Here is a 13113-nt window from a genome sequence, read left to right as displayed (position 1 = left end):
TGTTCAAAAACTCTTTAAACAAAATATATATAAGTAATGATGATGACACAAAATATGCAATGACATAATATCAAACTTTACATACAATAATTTCCTGTGTCTCATTATCTGTCTAATAAAATGGGGGAGAAACATATATTATTATTACAAAAAATCATCAAATAATAATTTTCTTAGAGAGGAGAGAGACTTCAACTTTCTTTAGGGCCATCTAAACTTCCTCCTACAATCTGTTTGTCCTGTAAAAACGTCTCCAAATGTAATGGGTCTGAAAAACTATATCTATTTCCTTGAAAAGTAATATAACAAATGCACGGATATCTCAAAAAGAAAGTAGCTCCAATTGCTAACAATTTAACTTTCAAGGCAAGGAAATGTCTCCTCCTAGCTTGGGTAGCTCTGGAGACATCAGGAAATATAAATATTTTCTGACCACAAAATTGTAGATCTTTATGCTTAAGGAAATCCCTAAACAATTTATCTTTGTCACATTCTAACTGGAAAGAAACCAGGAGAGAAGCCCTTTTTTGTATTGGATCTATGGATTCCTCGAGAAATGTGGACACTCCAATAGATGAAGTTTCCACTTTTTCCTCGCCTTGTCTCACAGATCTATCTGGAAAATAAAAAATCTTAGATATTAAGGGTATATCTTTTTCCTCATATTGTAATATATCTCGCATATATTTCTTAAACATCTCTATTGGAGACAAAAGTCTCGTCTGGGGAAAATTAACCAGGCGTAGATTTTTGTGTCTCAACATATTTTCTGTCTTTTCAAGTTCTTTATGTATTGAAAAACTATCTTTAATATGGATATTTTCAGTTTCTTCCAATAGCTTTAATTTTGATGTAACCTTCAACATTTCTTCATTTAATTTAGATATACCTTTACTCTGTTCCTCTAATTGCACTTTATTTGAATTTACCACAGTAGATAATGACAAATTCATTTGAATTACGTTATCATTCATCTTAGACATCATTTTCCAAATGTCTTTCAGTGTAGCATCTTCCGGTGGATCTGTAGGCCATTGTTCAGGCCTCTTCGATGCTCCTTCAGGGTTAGATGGCTGATCACTTGGTTTTGACCCACTAGAATCTACACAGTCATTCCCTGTAGGGGAGCTGCATGAATTCAGGGTCAAAAACCCATCTGGCAATGTGGCTATTGGCTGCGGAGGAAGATTTGGCCCTTCGCCAGGACTCAGGGAGGCTGAAAATTGCCCCCCGGAACTGTCCTCTGGCGAACCGACCCGTCTGAAGACGTGGTCGTTCATCGGCCCCCTCGATGTAATAGGAGATATGGGGAAACTTTTTACTTTCCGTTTCCTCCCCATGAATCTGGGAGGATCTAGGCCAGCAAAGTTCACCAATACTCAGAAACAAATTTTGCAGGACTCACCCAGATCTTCTGGTCTTCCGGTCTTCCCGGGCTAAGCCGGGCAAAGCCAAGCGCGCCCCTTCGGAGCGCGCGGCTTAGGCGCGCGCCGGCGGTGCGCCGCTAGCCTGCCGGTTTTATGGGCAGTCTCTCCAGCGACGTCACAAGTCCCGCCCCTGTTCGGCGCTCAGCTGTTCACTCGGGGATGATGATGGCCACAGCGCTGTTTGTAATTCCCGGTCTGTTCTGAAGAGCCTCTCTCTCTCTCCTCTCTTTGGGCTCCCCAGCTTGTACACCGCTTGCCTGCCGATTTTATGGGCAGTCTCTCCAGCGACGTCACAAGTCCCGCCCCTGTTCAGCGCTCAGCAGTTCACTCGGGGATGATGATGGCCACAGCGCTGTTTGTAATTCCCGGTCTGTTCTGAAGAGCCTCTCTCTCTCTCCTCTCTTTGGGCTCCCCCACCAGTTCACCTTTATCCACATGTTTATTAACCCCTTCAAAAAATGAAGCAGATTTGTTAGGCAAGACTTCCCTTGGGTAAATCCATGTTGACTGTGTCCCATTAAATCATGTCTTTCTATATGCTCTACGATTTTGATCTTGAGAATAGTTTCCACTATTTTTCCCGGCACTGAAGTCAGGCTCACTGGTCCATAGTTACCCGGATCGCCCCTGGAGTCTTTTTTAAATATTGGGGTTACATTGGAGTACATCAGTCATTTCGGTGCCCTTTTTACAAAGGGCACTGGCGATCCTTAGTTAATGCTCTTTCAGAGGGCACTGATGTGTTCTCAATGTTCACGCTTCATCCAACTGTGGATTGGGTGTGAAATATCAGGTAAACCGCTCACTGCCAGTCCATATCACCGCAACTACAAATGATTACATTCTAAGGGATGGTGATGCCCAAAGTGTAACACAGACAGAAAGATACTGAAAAGCACATTAGGAGGGAAAAATGCTAGCAATAATATTTTGTGTTGATTATTTATACAAAGGGCTCGTCTTTATATTATGGTAGAGTTTCTTTCCCCATTTTAAATTGTGTTGGCTGTCGATGCACATACAGTGCTTTCTAATCACAGCTGTTGAATCTTATTGCTCATAACTTAACATTATATTTATTTATCACACTTAATTGGCCAACCATGGGGGCCCAAGGCAATGAACAAACCGGAAGATGCAAAATTACAAAACTTAATACAAAAGTAAGATTGCAATAGTCACAAAAAAAAAAAACCAATAGAAAATTTTGCAGATCAATATATCATAATTACCATTCAATGTACATTTTCAATAAGTAAAGCAATAAAATGGCTGAGAGTCTTAAATAAAAAACAACTGCGCAAATAAATAAAGATGAAATTAACACTGCCTTAAGTAATTCCAAGCGTGAAATCATTTTATATGGTGGCCAAAACCTCAGCTAACAATCACTGACTCTGGGTGGGCCTAAATTTGAAATAATCCATTTCCGGGCACAAAGCCTTGGGAAGGAAACGGTCAATGTGAAGACCCAAGTTCTGCTTTTGACCCATTGACCTTCCTTTATTACTGGGATGCATCACCAGAAATTGCCCCCTGATCTAAGGGGGTGAGCTGGGACATAGCTCTTCAGTTTAATGGTCAGGTACTCTACGACCTCGCCATAGAGAGCTTAATGAGTTAAAACATAAACTGAGGGCTGCAGACCAGTCAAAACTAGGGAAATACGGTCCCTAAATGATCTACCAGAAAATATGCAAGCAGCACAATTTTGGGCCATCTGAAGGTGAGATTGACTTTTCACAGGAAAGCCTAGTTGCAAAGAACGAAGGTCTGCAAAACAGTTCAAATTTAGGAAGTTGGAAATTAAAATAAAAAGTTTCAACAGGCAAATTAAGCCAAGTTGTCCTGGAAATGTGAAGGATGTGTTTCTCTAAGATAAGTGCAGAATCTAAGATCATCCCTAAAATTTTCACTTTGGATTTATGTTTAAATCTTTTAGACCATTGGTACTGCCAGTCTCACTCTCTTGTACTCTCCTGCGGCACTCTGGCCAGAGGAGGTCTCACTCTCTTGTATTCTCCTGCGGGAGGTCTCACTCTCTTGTACTCTCCTGCGGCACTCTGGCCAGAGCAGGTCTCACTCTCTTGTATTCTCCTGCGGGAGGTCTCACTCTCTTGTACTCTCCTGCGGCACTCTGGCCAGAGGAGGTCTCACTCTCTTGTACTCTCCTGCGGGAGGTCTCACTCTCTTGTACTCTCCTGCGGCACTCTGGCCAGAGCAGGTCTCACTCTCTTGTATTCTCCTGCGGGAGGTCTCACTCTCTTGTACTCTCCTGCGGCACTCTGGCCAGAGCAGGTCTCACTCTCTTGTATTCTCCTGCGGGAGGTCTCACTCTCTTGTACTCTCCTGCGGCACTCTGGCCAGAGGAGGTCTCACTCTCTTGTACTCTCCTGCGGGAGGTCTCACTCTCTTGTACTCTCCTGCGGGAGGTCTCACTCTCTTTTACTCTCCTGCGGCACTCTGGCCAGAGCAGGTCTCACTCTCTTGTATTCTCCTGCGGGAGGTCTCACTCTCTTGTACTCTCCTGCGGCACTCTGGCCAGAGGAGGTCTCACTCTCTTGTACTCTCCTGCGGGAGGTCTCACTCTCTTGTACTCTCCTGCGGCACTCTGGCCAGAGGAGGTCTCACTCTCTTGTATTCTCCTGCGGGAGGTCTCACTCTCTTTTACTCTCCTGCGGCACTCTGGCCAGAGGAGGTCTCACTCTCTTGTACTCTCCTGCGGCACTCTGGCCAGAGAAGGGTCTCACACTCTCTTTTACTCTCCTGTGGCACTCTGGCCAGAGGAGGTCTCACTCGCTTTACTCTCCTGCGCCACTCTGGCCAGAGGAGGTCTCACTCTCTTGTACTCTCCTGCACTCTAGCCAGAAGAGGTCTCTCTGTCTTGTACACACACTCCTGTGGTACTTTGGCCAGGGGAGGTCTCACTCTCTTGTACTCTCCTGCACTCTAGCCAGAGGAGGTCTCACTCTCTTGCACTTTTCTGCTTCCAGATGTGCTACGTAAATTGGGGGCCCAATGGAGGTTTTACAGTTGCTAGATTGGTAGCTAAATTATCCAGAAAGAGCTAAATTAACTTCCTGTCTGTATTCACAGTTCTAAAATCTCCATTTGGGTCAAAGAGGTTCCAGATGTAATGACAAAATTGCTAAATTGGCAACACTGTCCTTTCTCCTTGTGGGAGACTCGTTCTCTCTCTCTCCCAGCCCATCCATCCCCTCTGGGAGAAGGGAAGTCCTTGGCACTGCACACAGGGCTGGCACCCCCAGAAACCTCCCTGCTAGGGGGAATTACCAGGGATCATACAGAACACCGTTAAACTGTACTCCCTCTAGTGGCCAGCAGGGGGGGGGGCCCACAGTAAGAGAATTTAAAGAAGGCACCGGCAGTGATTCCCAGCATCAGTCCTGGAGGTTCAGCTGAAAATTCGGCTTCCAGGACGTCCAGCGTGACCCTATCTGAGACAGGCATGTACAGGGAGGGGGTGGGTCTCCAATGTATGCAAATATATCTCATGCATATTCATTGAAAGTGAATGGTCCCGGTGCACCTTCAGGAGAGGCCAGGGAAACAGCCCTTCAAGGTATGAGGAGACTGCATGGCAGTTTTCCCATTATGGTGCTGAGCTCTTCACAGGGACTACGAATCCCAGAGTGCTTTGGGAATGACCATTCAAATGCAGGGAGATGCTGCTGACAGATGGAAGCCCCTGCTAGCACGTTCGGCTCCCTGCTCTTTCAGGGGCCACGGATTAGGTTCTCCGATCCTTAATTACCGTTAATAATGCAGATTTTACATTTTCATCAGGAAAGCAGCTGATGCTGCCGAATTTCTGGGGGGCCATTTGTGGACTGCAAAGCCCCTGCAGCTTCTTCTCCCCCCCCCCATGATGTCATCAGTCAGCGCCAGGGTGGAAAAGAGGAAGAAGGTCGGAGGTGTTACTGCCCGTGCCCCTCCCTGGAGCCCCGCGAGAGGGCCCCCAGTTCATTTCTGATCCTGAAAGGAGCAGAAGCAGAGAGGAAAATGCCTTCAGGAGCTTCTGCTCAGGTAGGAGATTGCCCCCGACTTCCTGCCCTCTCCGTACCAACTCTGCTGCAGCTTTCTAACCTGGAATACTGCAAAGTCAGCCTTGGCTTTAATAGGACCCAGATGAGACCTGGGGCACAGAAAAGGCACTTTGGGACTCTCCTGAGTGTAAGGAGAGAGATCAGGGGTGACTCAGAGTAAAACCTGGTGTCCCAGGGTCTGCGTGTAACTGGTTTCCTGTTACTATAGTCCTGCTCTAGGTCTATGTGTTTTGTGACTGTGAATGATTTACAGCCAGAAACCCCTCCCCCTGTCCTGCTGAGCCCCAGCACTGGGAGGTCTCCTGGGCACTGTCCCGCTGGGTTTACAAGTGAGATGGGGCCCCTTGCTGGTTCCTCCTCAGAGAGTTACTGCAGCAGGGCTGTGGCATCACGAGACAGGCGAGCCTGGGACTCTGCTAACAATATCTGTTGAAAGAATGTTCTCTCTCACGTTTGTACTGTAGGCCGTTCCCCAGAGTCAGGAAGATGAGGGTGGGTAGACCAGGGCTGAGGTGGGGGGTGTGTGTGTGTGAAGAGCAGAGTTAGAGGAAGTTAACAAGGAACTGGAGGGAGGGGGGTGAGGTGTACACCTGCAATGGAGGTACAAAGCCAGGCCTGGATCAGCCTGGCTTGCACGAATTCAATCAACTGCTCACTTCCAAAAACACCTGGAAGGTATCGGCAACACCGCCCATGTTCTTTCTCCTTCTTCCCGCAAATGCGCACTCGCCCCTGTCCTGCTAGGATTTGTAGCACCGTGGACTCCAGAAACTGCAGAGACGCTGCTGCAGACTTCCTTCAGTGCAGGCTTATCCCACCTGCGCAGAATGAGTGTAAACCTCTTACATTTCAGCTCCCGACTGTGCTGCTGCTTTGTGTTTCAGGTGCCGGTGACGTTGGAGGACATCGCTGTCTCTTTCTCCCAGGAGGAGTGGGGGTATTTAGATGAAGAGCAGAAGGAGCTTTACAGGGAGGTGATGAAGGAGAATTACCAGACCCTGAGCTCTCTAGGTAAGGACTGCATTATCTGCACTTTTAGCAGGCACAGAGGATAACTTTCCAAAGGTGATTTGTGACTTCCCTCCTACCTGCATCGCCTGCATTGCTCTTTTTTCTGAGCTGGCCCCTGAGATTTGTTGGATCTTTTACCCACTCCTGGTAGATAGTCTGCGCATTTATCCCATTTTATAGTGGAACCGAGAAGTCTCCAGCACATTTCCTGTTATTAAAAACACACTTCCTGTGAACGTTACAGAAACATAACTCGGTTCTATCTTCTATTCTTAGAAATAGGCCGCCAAAGGCTCAATGCTGATATAATATCAAGGAATCAACAGGAGGAAGAGTTGTCTGCCCCAGGATTCCCAGGAGTCAGGAGAGAGAGAGAGAAGTTACTCACTCATACAGAGGTGAGTAATAATACCAAATACTGTGCAGAGTGAGAGGAGGAATTACAGAGCACAGGAGGGTTTGGAGGCAAATTCTGAGAAACTCCTCTGCAGGGTTAGAGTTCTTTACTGAGGGGCAGAAGATCAGAAAGGGTCTTGGGACTTTTTTTGCATGAGGCAGTAGAGTCATGAGGAAGGTGGCAGCAGAGAAAAAAGAATTGGTTCATTCACTCTGCCCTGTTATTCCTGCTTACCTACTAAGGATATACCTCAGCTGCCAGCCAGGGAGACATGTCTGCTGGTAAGACACCACTCCATATCCAGGCAGCTGAGCACATAAACGCCCACGCCCAGTCCAGTACACATCGGCTGCCCCTTCATCTCACCTGCAAGCTCTCCAACAAGCAGTGATGCCACTGCCTGAGCACCCTACTGCCTGGATCCTTGTGTCCTTGCTGTATAGTACCCAGCCACCTCCACCGTGCCAGCATTGACCCGGCTGGTTTCCGGGGAGGTGTGGCCTGGTTCCCTCACGACTGGCAGTGTTGCCTGCCTGCTCATGCTCTCTTGGTTCACTTTGTGATTTCTTCTTCTCACTTTCCTGGATGACTCCTGGCCCCCACCAACTCTCTGACACTGACCCAGTTGGTTTCCTGTGAGCCATGGCCTGCTGCTACCAACCTGGCTACCCCCTGGCCTGCTGCATCATCAGGTTTACTGTCTCTCAACCCTGTTCCTACCACAGCATTTCATAACTGACCCAAGCACATCCAGCTTCCATCTGCTAGCAATTATTCCTGTGGTGCTTGGCTGAGGGCACGATGTCTTGTAGCCTTTGGGCAACTTTGCAACCTCCTCATTTGATGAGTCTTCCAACTCAACTAAAGTTCAAGCCAGTTGGTCATGTACCACAAAAAAACAGTTTCTAGTACCTTCCTTCTCCACAATGCCAATGCTAAGAGAAAATGAAGTACTTTTTGTACCTTCCTCCCTGCAGCTTCGTATCCTGATCCCTTGTCCTTGAGCTTCCTTCTCTCTGGAATATTCCACCTTCCTGTATTTTACTAAGGCCTGTAAAATATTTGAAACATAGACATAGAAACATAGAAATGACGGCAGAAGAAGACCAAACGGCCCATCCAGTCTGCCCAGCAAACTTTCGCACTTTTTTTTTTCTCTCACATACTTATCTGTTTCTCTTGGCTCTTAGTAACCTTTTTTATTCTATTTCCCTTCCACCCCGCCATTAATGTAGAGAGCAGTATTGGAACTGCATCTAAGTGAAATAGCTTAATTAGTTAGGGGTATTAACCACTGCAATAAGCAAGCTACACCCATGCTTATCTGTTTATCCAGAGTATGTAATTCAGTCCTTGTTGGTTGTTGCCTGAATATAGATCCACCTTTCTTCATTCCTCCCTGCTGTTGAAGCAGAGAGCTATGCTGGATATGCATTGAAAGTGAAGTATCAGGCTTATTTGGTTTGGGGTAGTAACCGCCATAACAAGCAAGCTACTCCCCGCTTTGTGAGTGCAAATCCTTTTTTCCACATTTGACACTTTCTATCCTGTCCCCTTATCCTATCTTTCTTCTAATGAGTAACAAGCTCAAAATAAAGGTGATATACATTAATCTCTAAATCAATCAAATTTAATTCAAATATCACAAAAAAGAGAAATAAATAACTTATTCAAAAGTGTGTATATATATATATATGTACTGCAATGAAGAGGACAACATAATCCAACAACAAGATAAGAAACACATTCAAAGAAGCAAAGAAATCTTAAAAAATGCGCCCAAGAATAGGACACACCAGTAATGCTCCTTCAAAATATTTCCTTGACCACAGTCCCAAAACCAGCTGCCACAGAAAGTAGAAAAACGGCAAAAGTCCTCACTTCACAATGAAAAAACCTCCCACCTTGATGGAAAGCCCACCATGCTGTGAGAAAAAACTGCAGCAGCTGAAGCTCCCGACAGGTTTTGCCACTCGGGCCTATCACATACCCCAGACATCTCATCTGGAAAATCTGCTAGCAGATTGACCTGTCTTGCCGCTTTTGGTGTCTTCAGTGGGATCACTTCACTGCGCCTTAAATGTGTGCCGTGTTACGAAGGGTGCATCTGGGCCATCAAACCTCCATCGGTCCTGGCCTATACAAGAAATGCAACCTAAACCCTCAACAAAATAGGCCTAAACAACATTTTATAAAACAGAAAGTCATCCACATCAGCGTGCTCACCAACCCAAAGACACCACGCTTCAAACGAGCAACTACGTGACGCAGGTCTCCCCCACAGTCGCACCCGTGTGAATGCCATCAACCTAATAAACGAAGCTTGACCGACGTGCCACAAATGCGCAGTAGAGAGCAGCTCTACTGCGCATGTGCGGGCAAGCACGTCGGTCTCAGCGAGCGTCAGCTGGATATCAACATGGCGTCGAGCGGCGGCGGCGTTGAGCGGCGGCGGCCAGTAGCGAGGAAGGAGAGAGTGAGAGGGAGGGAGGTGAGAGAGGGAGGAGAGAGTGAGAGGGAGGGAGTGAGGAGAGAGTGGGTGGGTGGGAGGGAGGAGAGAGTGGGAGGGAGGTAGGGGAGAGGGAGAATGAGGGGGAGGTGAGAGACAGAGGGATGTGAGTAAGTGGAAGGGTAAGAAGTTGTGGAGCAGAGAAAAAGGGAGTGGAGGAGGGCTGAGGGAGAGGGAGTGGGATTGAGAGAGGGTGGGGAGTAACTGAGGGAAGGGGAGGGAGGTGACAGTGAGGGGAGGGAGGCAGTGGGAGACAGAGGGTGAGTAAGACTGAGTGGAGGGAAGGGGGTGAGTGAACGAGGGGAAGGGGGAGTGAGGGAAAAAAGTGTAGAAGGGGGCTGTGTTCGAAAATTTAATGTAGCCCGTTTTAACGGGCTTAACGGCTTGTATTAGAATAAATGAAGAGCACAACATCAACTATCCCATTTGCCATGAAAAGGCTGCCAGTCTTGTCATTTAAGCCATAAGGCAAACCAGTATTCAAAAAAAGAAAATCCGACGTTGGTTCCTTACGTAACCAAAATTGATTCACATTACCACCCCCTTTTTGCTGGAGGACAAAGAACCAGAAAGCCTCAACCCGGAGATCCTTCTCAACTCAATCTTCCCCTGAATAACCACCCCATATCTTACGACAGTGTCTGAAGATGCGCATTCTAATTTTACGCATCATGCGACCAACGTACATCAAGCCACATGGGCAACAGATAACACACGAATCACCTGGTTTCTTTCACGGATAGTCAGAGACCTGAAGTAAATGATCTTCATAGTCACAGGTCTGACGAAATGATCAGTATCCAGTGAGTTCAACACATTTGGCATAATGCCCACGACCACGATGGGCCCCCCACATTCCAAGAAATAATGGACATCAATCCAATGAAACCCAAATGGTCACGGATATTACGAGGTCCTTTAAAGTCAAAGACTGGAGATTCTTTAAATGCCGAGAAACATCGTAATGGGGACCAATGTTTCCTTACCTACCAAACGATCTTCCCAAGAAACCTCTTTCTTTCTTAAGAAAAGATCCCGGTTAATGTACAACGCTCTTTAATAAGCACACAAAACAAGCGACCCAGGGTACCCCCCCCTCTCTAAAAAGCATTCAACCATATAAACAGCCTGACTCTTATAATCTGTCACAGACCACGTTTCGTAGACACCCTGATGGCCAAAAGTCTTGTCTTCCCCTTCCGATGGCCCTGTCTTTGTGCTCTTCAAGTGTCAGTCTGTTGTCCTCATGTGGGTGTGGGCTTCATCCTCCATTTTGATAAGTGGAACAAGGTAATTGACAGACTATCTTTTTTACTTATCAAGTTGTTTTGTTTCCCCTGATGCAGGCAATTTGCCCAATCATGGCCATGCTGGGAGTTCCCTAAATTGCACCCTTAGTTTTGGTATTACTTATTTCATACTGTTCTAGTATTTATATGGCTTTCAGATATATTTTTCAAGTGTGCAATAAATGAGTTGTTTTAATCCTTGCTTCATTTTGTTTTTGTATTTTTTTTCCCTACCAATACTAGGGCATTCCTTCCTTGTCACCACTCTTGTTTTCTCTAGTAAAAGGTATCACAACCTCTAATGTTGATTTTCTTAAATTCTCTGAAGATTTGTTTAAGACATTGACTCTGGAGTTTTCAAAGACGTCTCATGGGCTTTTCTCTTAAGTCATGGATTTCTTGAAAGTCATCGCTAGCATTCCATGGTCTCTGACACGTGATTAATACCTTCTTTTTATATCCAGTCACACAGGAAGAGAAGAGAGAGAAAAATCGAGAAGAGCATCCTATGAGACTGGGATTAATATTAAGACAGTCAGGAAATGTCTGTAAGAATCTTTTTCAGTGGACTGATGGTAAAGAAACTAGTCAAAGTCAGCAGGAATCTGACAAGAAGCGGGGAGACTCACCGGATGGAGTCACTGCATGGGAGAGAAGTGACAGGGAGCTCACAGACATTCCTGAGCACCAGAAATACCCGAGAGCAGAGAAACCCTACCAAAGTAATAACAGTGATCACACGTCTTCTAATCACCAGAGAGATGGTAAAGGGAAGCAATCCTTTCTGTGTGATCCATGTGGAAGAAGCTTTAATAGCAAATATCATTTATTAGTGCATCAAAGAATCCACACAGGCGAGAGACCCTTTCCATGCTCTCAGTGTGGAAAATGTTTCAAACAGAAGTCAAACCTACAAGTGCACCAGAGAATCCACACTCAAGTGAGACCCTTTCCATGTACGCAATGTAAGAAAAGTTTCTATTACAAGGAGTCCTTAATAATACACCAGCGAAAATACATAGGCATGAGACCCTTCCCATGCATTGAATGTGGGAAATCTTACAGTCGCAATTCTTCCTTGATAAAACATCAAAAAATGCACATAGAAAAGAGAAGATTTTCATGTATGGAATGTGCAAAAACCTTCATTCAGAAGAAAGACCTAATAATACATCGAAAAACTCATACTGAGAAATTATTTGCATGCATTGAATGTGATACAAGCTTAATTTATCTGTCACACTTGAACATGCACAAAGGGACTCATATGAGCATGAAACCAATTAAATGCAGTGAGTGTCATAAAACCTTCAATCAGAAGTACAAAAACATTGAAGGATCCATACAGGAGAGAAACCATTTTCGTGTTCTGAGTGTGATAAATGCTTCACTCGGTTATCACATCTGAAAAGACATGAAACAATCCATACAGGGAAAAGGTCCAGGACATGCACTGAATGCAATAAAACCTTCAGCTGGCAATCAGATTTAAACAAACACTGGAGAATACACACTGGAGAAAAACCTTTTATGTGTACAGAATGTGAAAAGAGTTTCACTCAGCTAGGGCACTTGAGAAGACACCAAAGGAAACACACAGGGGAGAAACTGGAAACATTACTCCGAGAGAAAGCATTTAAGTGTAGTGAGTGTAATAAAACCTTAAATTGTAAAGCAAATTTGAGAACGCACTGCACAATCCACTCAGGGGAGAAACCATTTATATGCACTGAGTGTGGGAAAATATTCTCTCAAAAGTTCCAGTTAATAAGGCATGTTAGGACCCATACTGGTGAGAAGCCATTTACATGTACTGAGTGTGGTAAAAGCTTCAGTCAGATTTCATATTTAAAAAGGCACCTGAGGAGCCATACTGGAGAGAAACAATTTGAATGTAGTGAGTGTGATAAACGGTTCATCTGGAAATATGAGCTGAAGATACATCAAAGAAGCCACACAGGGGAGGAACCATTTGCATGCACTGAGTGTGGTAAAATATTCAATTGGGAATCACAACTGAGAGCACATCAGAAGGTACATATGAGAGAGAAACCACATGCCTGAAAAAAACAGCAGAGACTGAAGAAGTTGTAATCATGTGAACATGGGGCAAATCAAAAAAAGGTCAACGCAAGAAACCCATATGTGGTGAGGAAGGCATTACTAATAACGGTGTCAGTACCAGGCAGCTATCATGCATTACACCTGGAGAGAAGGAAGATGGTCAAGTACCAAGAGATGCAATCAGAGACCGAGAAAATGCAGCAGAAAGATAGAGGGACAGTCCCAGCTGTGCCAAAGAGACACCTCCTCCTTCTGGAGCTCATAGGATGCAACGTGTACAGGACACATATCGAGGTGTTTTTAATCAGGTCAGTGGGACCCTTTCAGTATCTTTCTGCCACATTTTCCT

At 45.5% G+C, this 13113-nt stretch overlaps 1 protein-coding gene and 1 pseudogene across 1 annotated transcript; both read left to right on the top strand.

Annotated features, from left to right (window-relative positions):
- Positions 1-5100: 5100 nt before the first annotated feature.
- Positions 5101-12037, top strand: LOC115085888 (neurotrophin receptor-interacting factor homolog). Its single transcript, XM_029592425.1, has 4 exons — positions 5101-5474; positions 6379-6505; positions 6782-6903; positions 11165-12037. Exons 1-4 carry the CDS (start codon positions 5451-5453, stop codon positions 11210-11212), a joined length of 321 nt encoding a protein of 106 aa, XP_029448285.1. The 5' UTR covers positions 5101-5450; the 3' UTR covers positions 11213-12037.
- On the top strand, positions 11589-12788 carry LOC115083164 (annotated as a pseudogene).
- The last annotated feature ends 325 nt before the right edge of the window (positions 12789-13113 follow it).

This window comes from Rhinatrema bivittatum, chromosome 2 (genome assembly GCF_901001135.1).
Source record: "Rhinatrema bivittatum chromosome 2, aRhiBiv1.1, whole genome shotgun sequence".
Classification (NCBI taxonomy): Eukaryota; Metazoa; Chordata; class Amphibia; order Gymnophiona; family Rhinatrematidae; genus Rhinatrema; species Rhinatrema bivittatum.
Note: the sequence above shows the minus strand (reverse complement) of the source record. Positions and strands in the feature narration are given on the sequence as shown.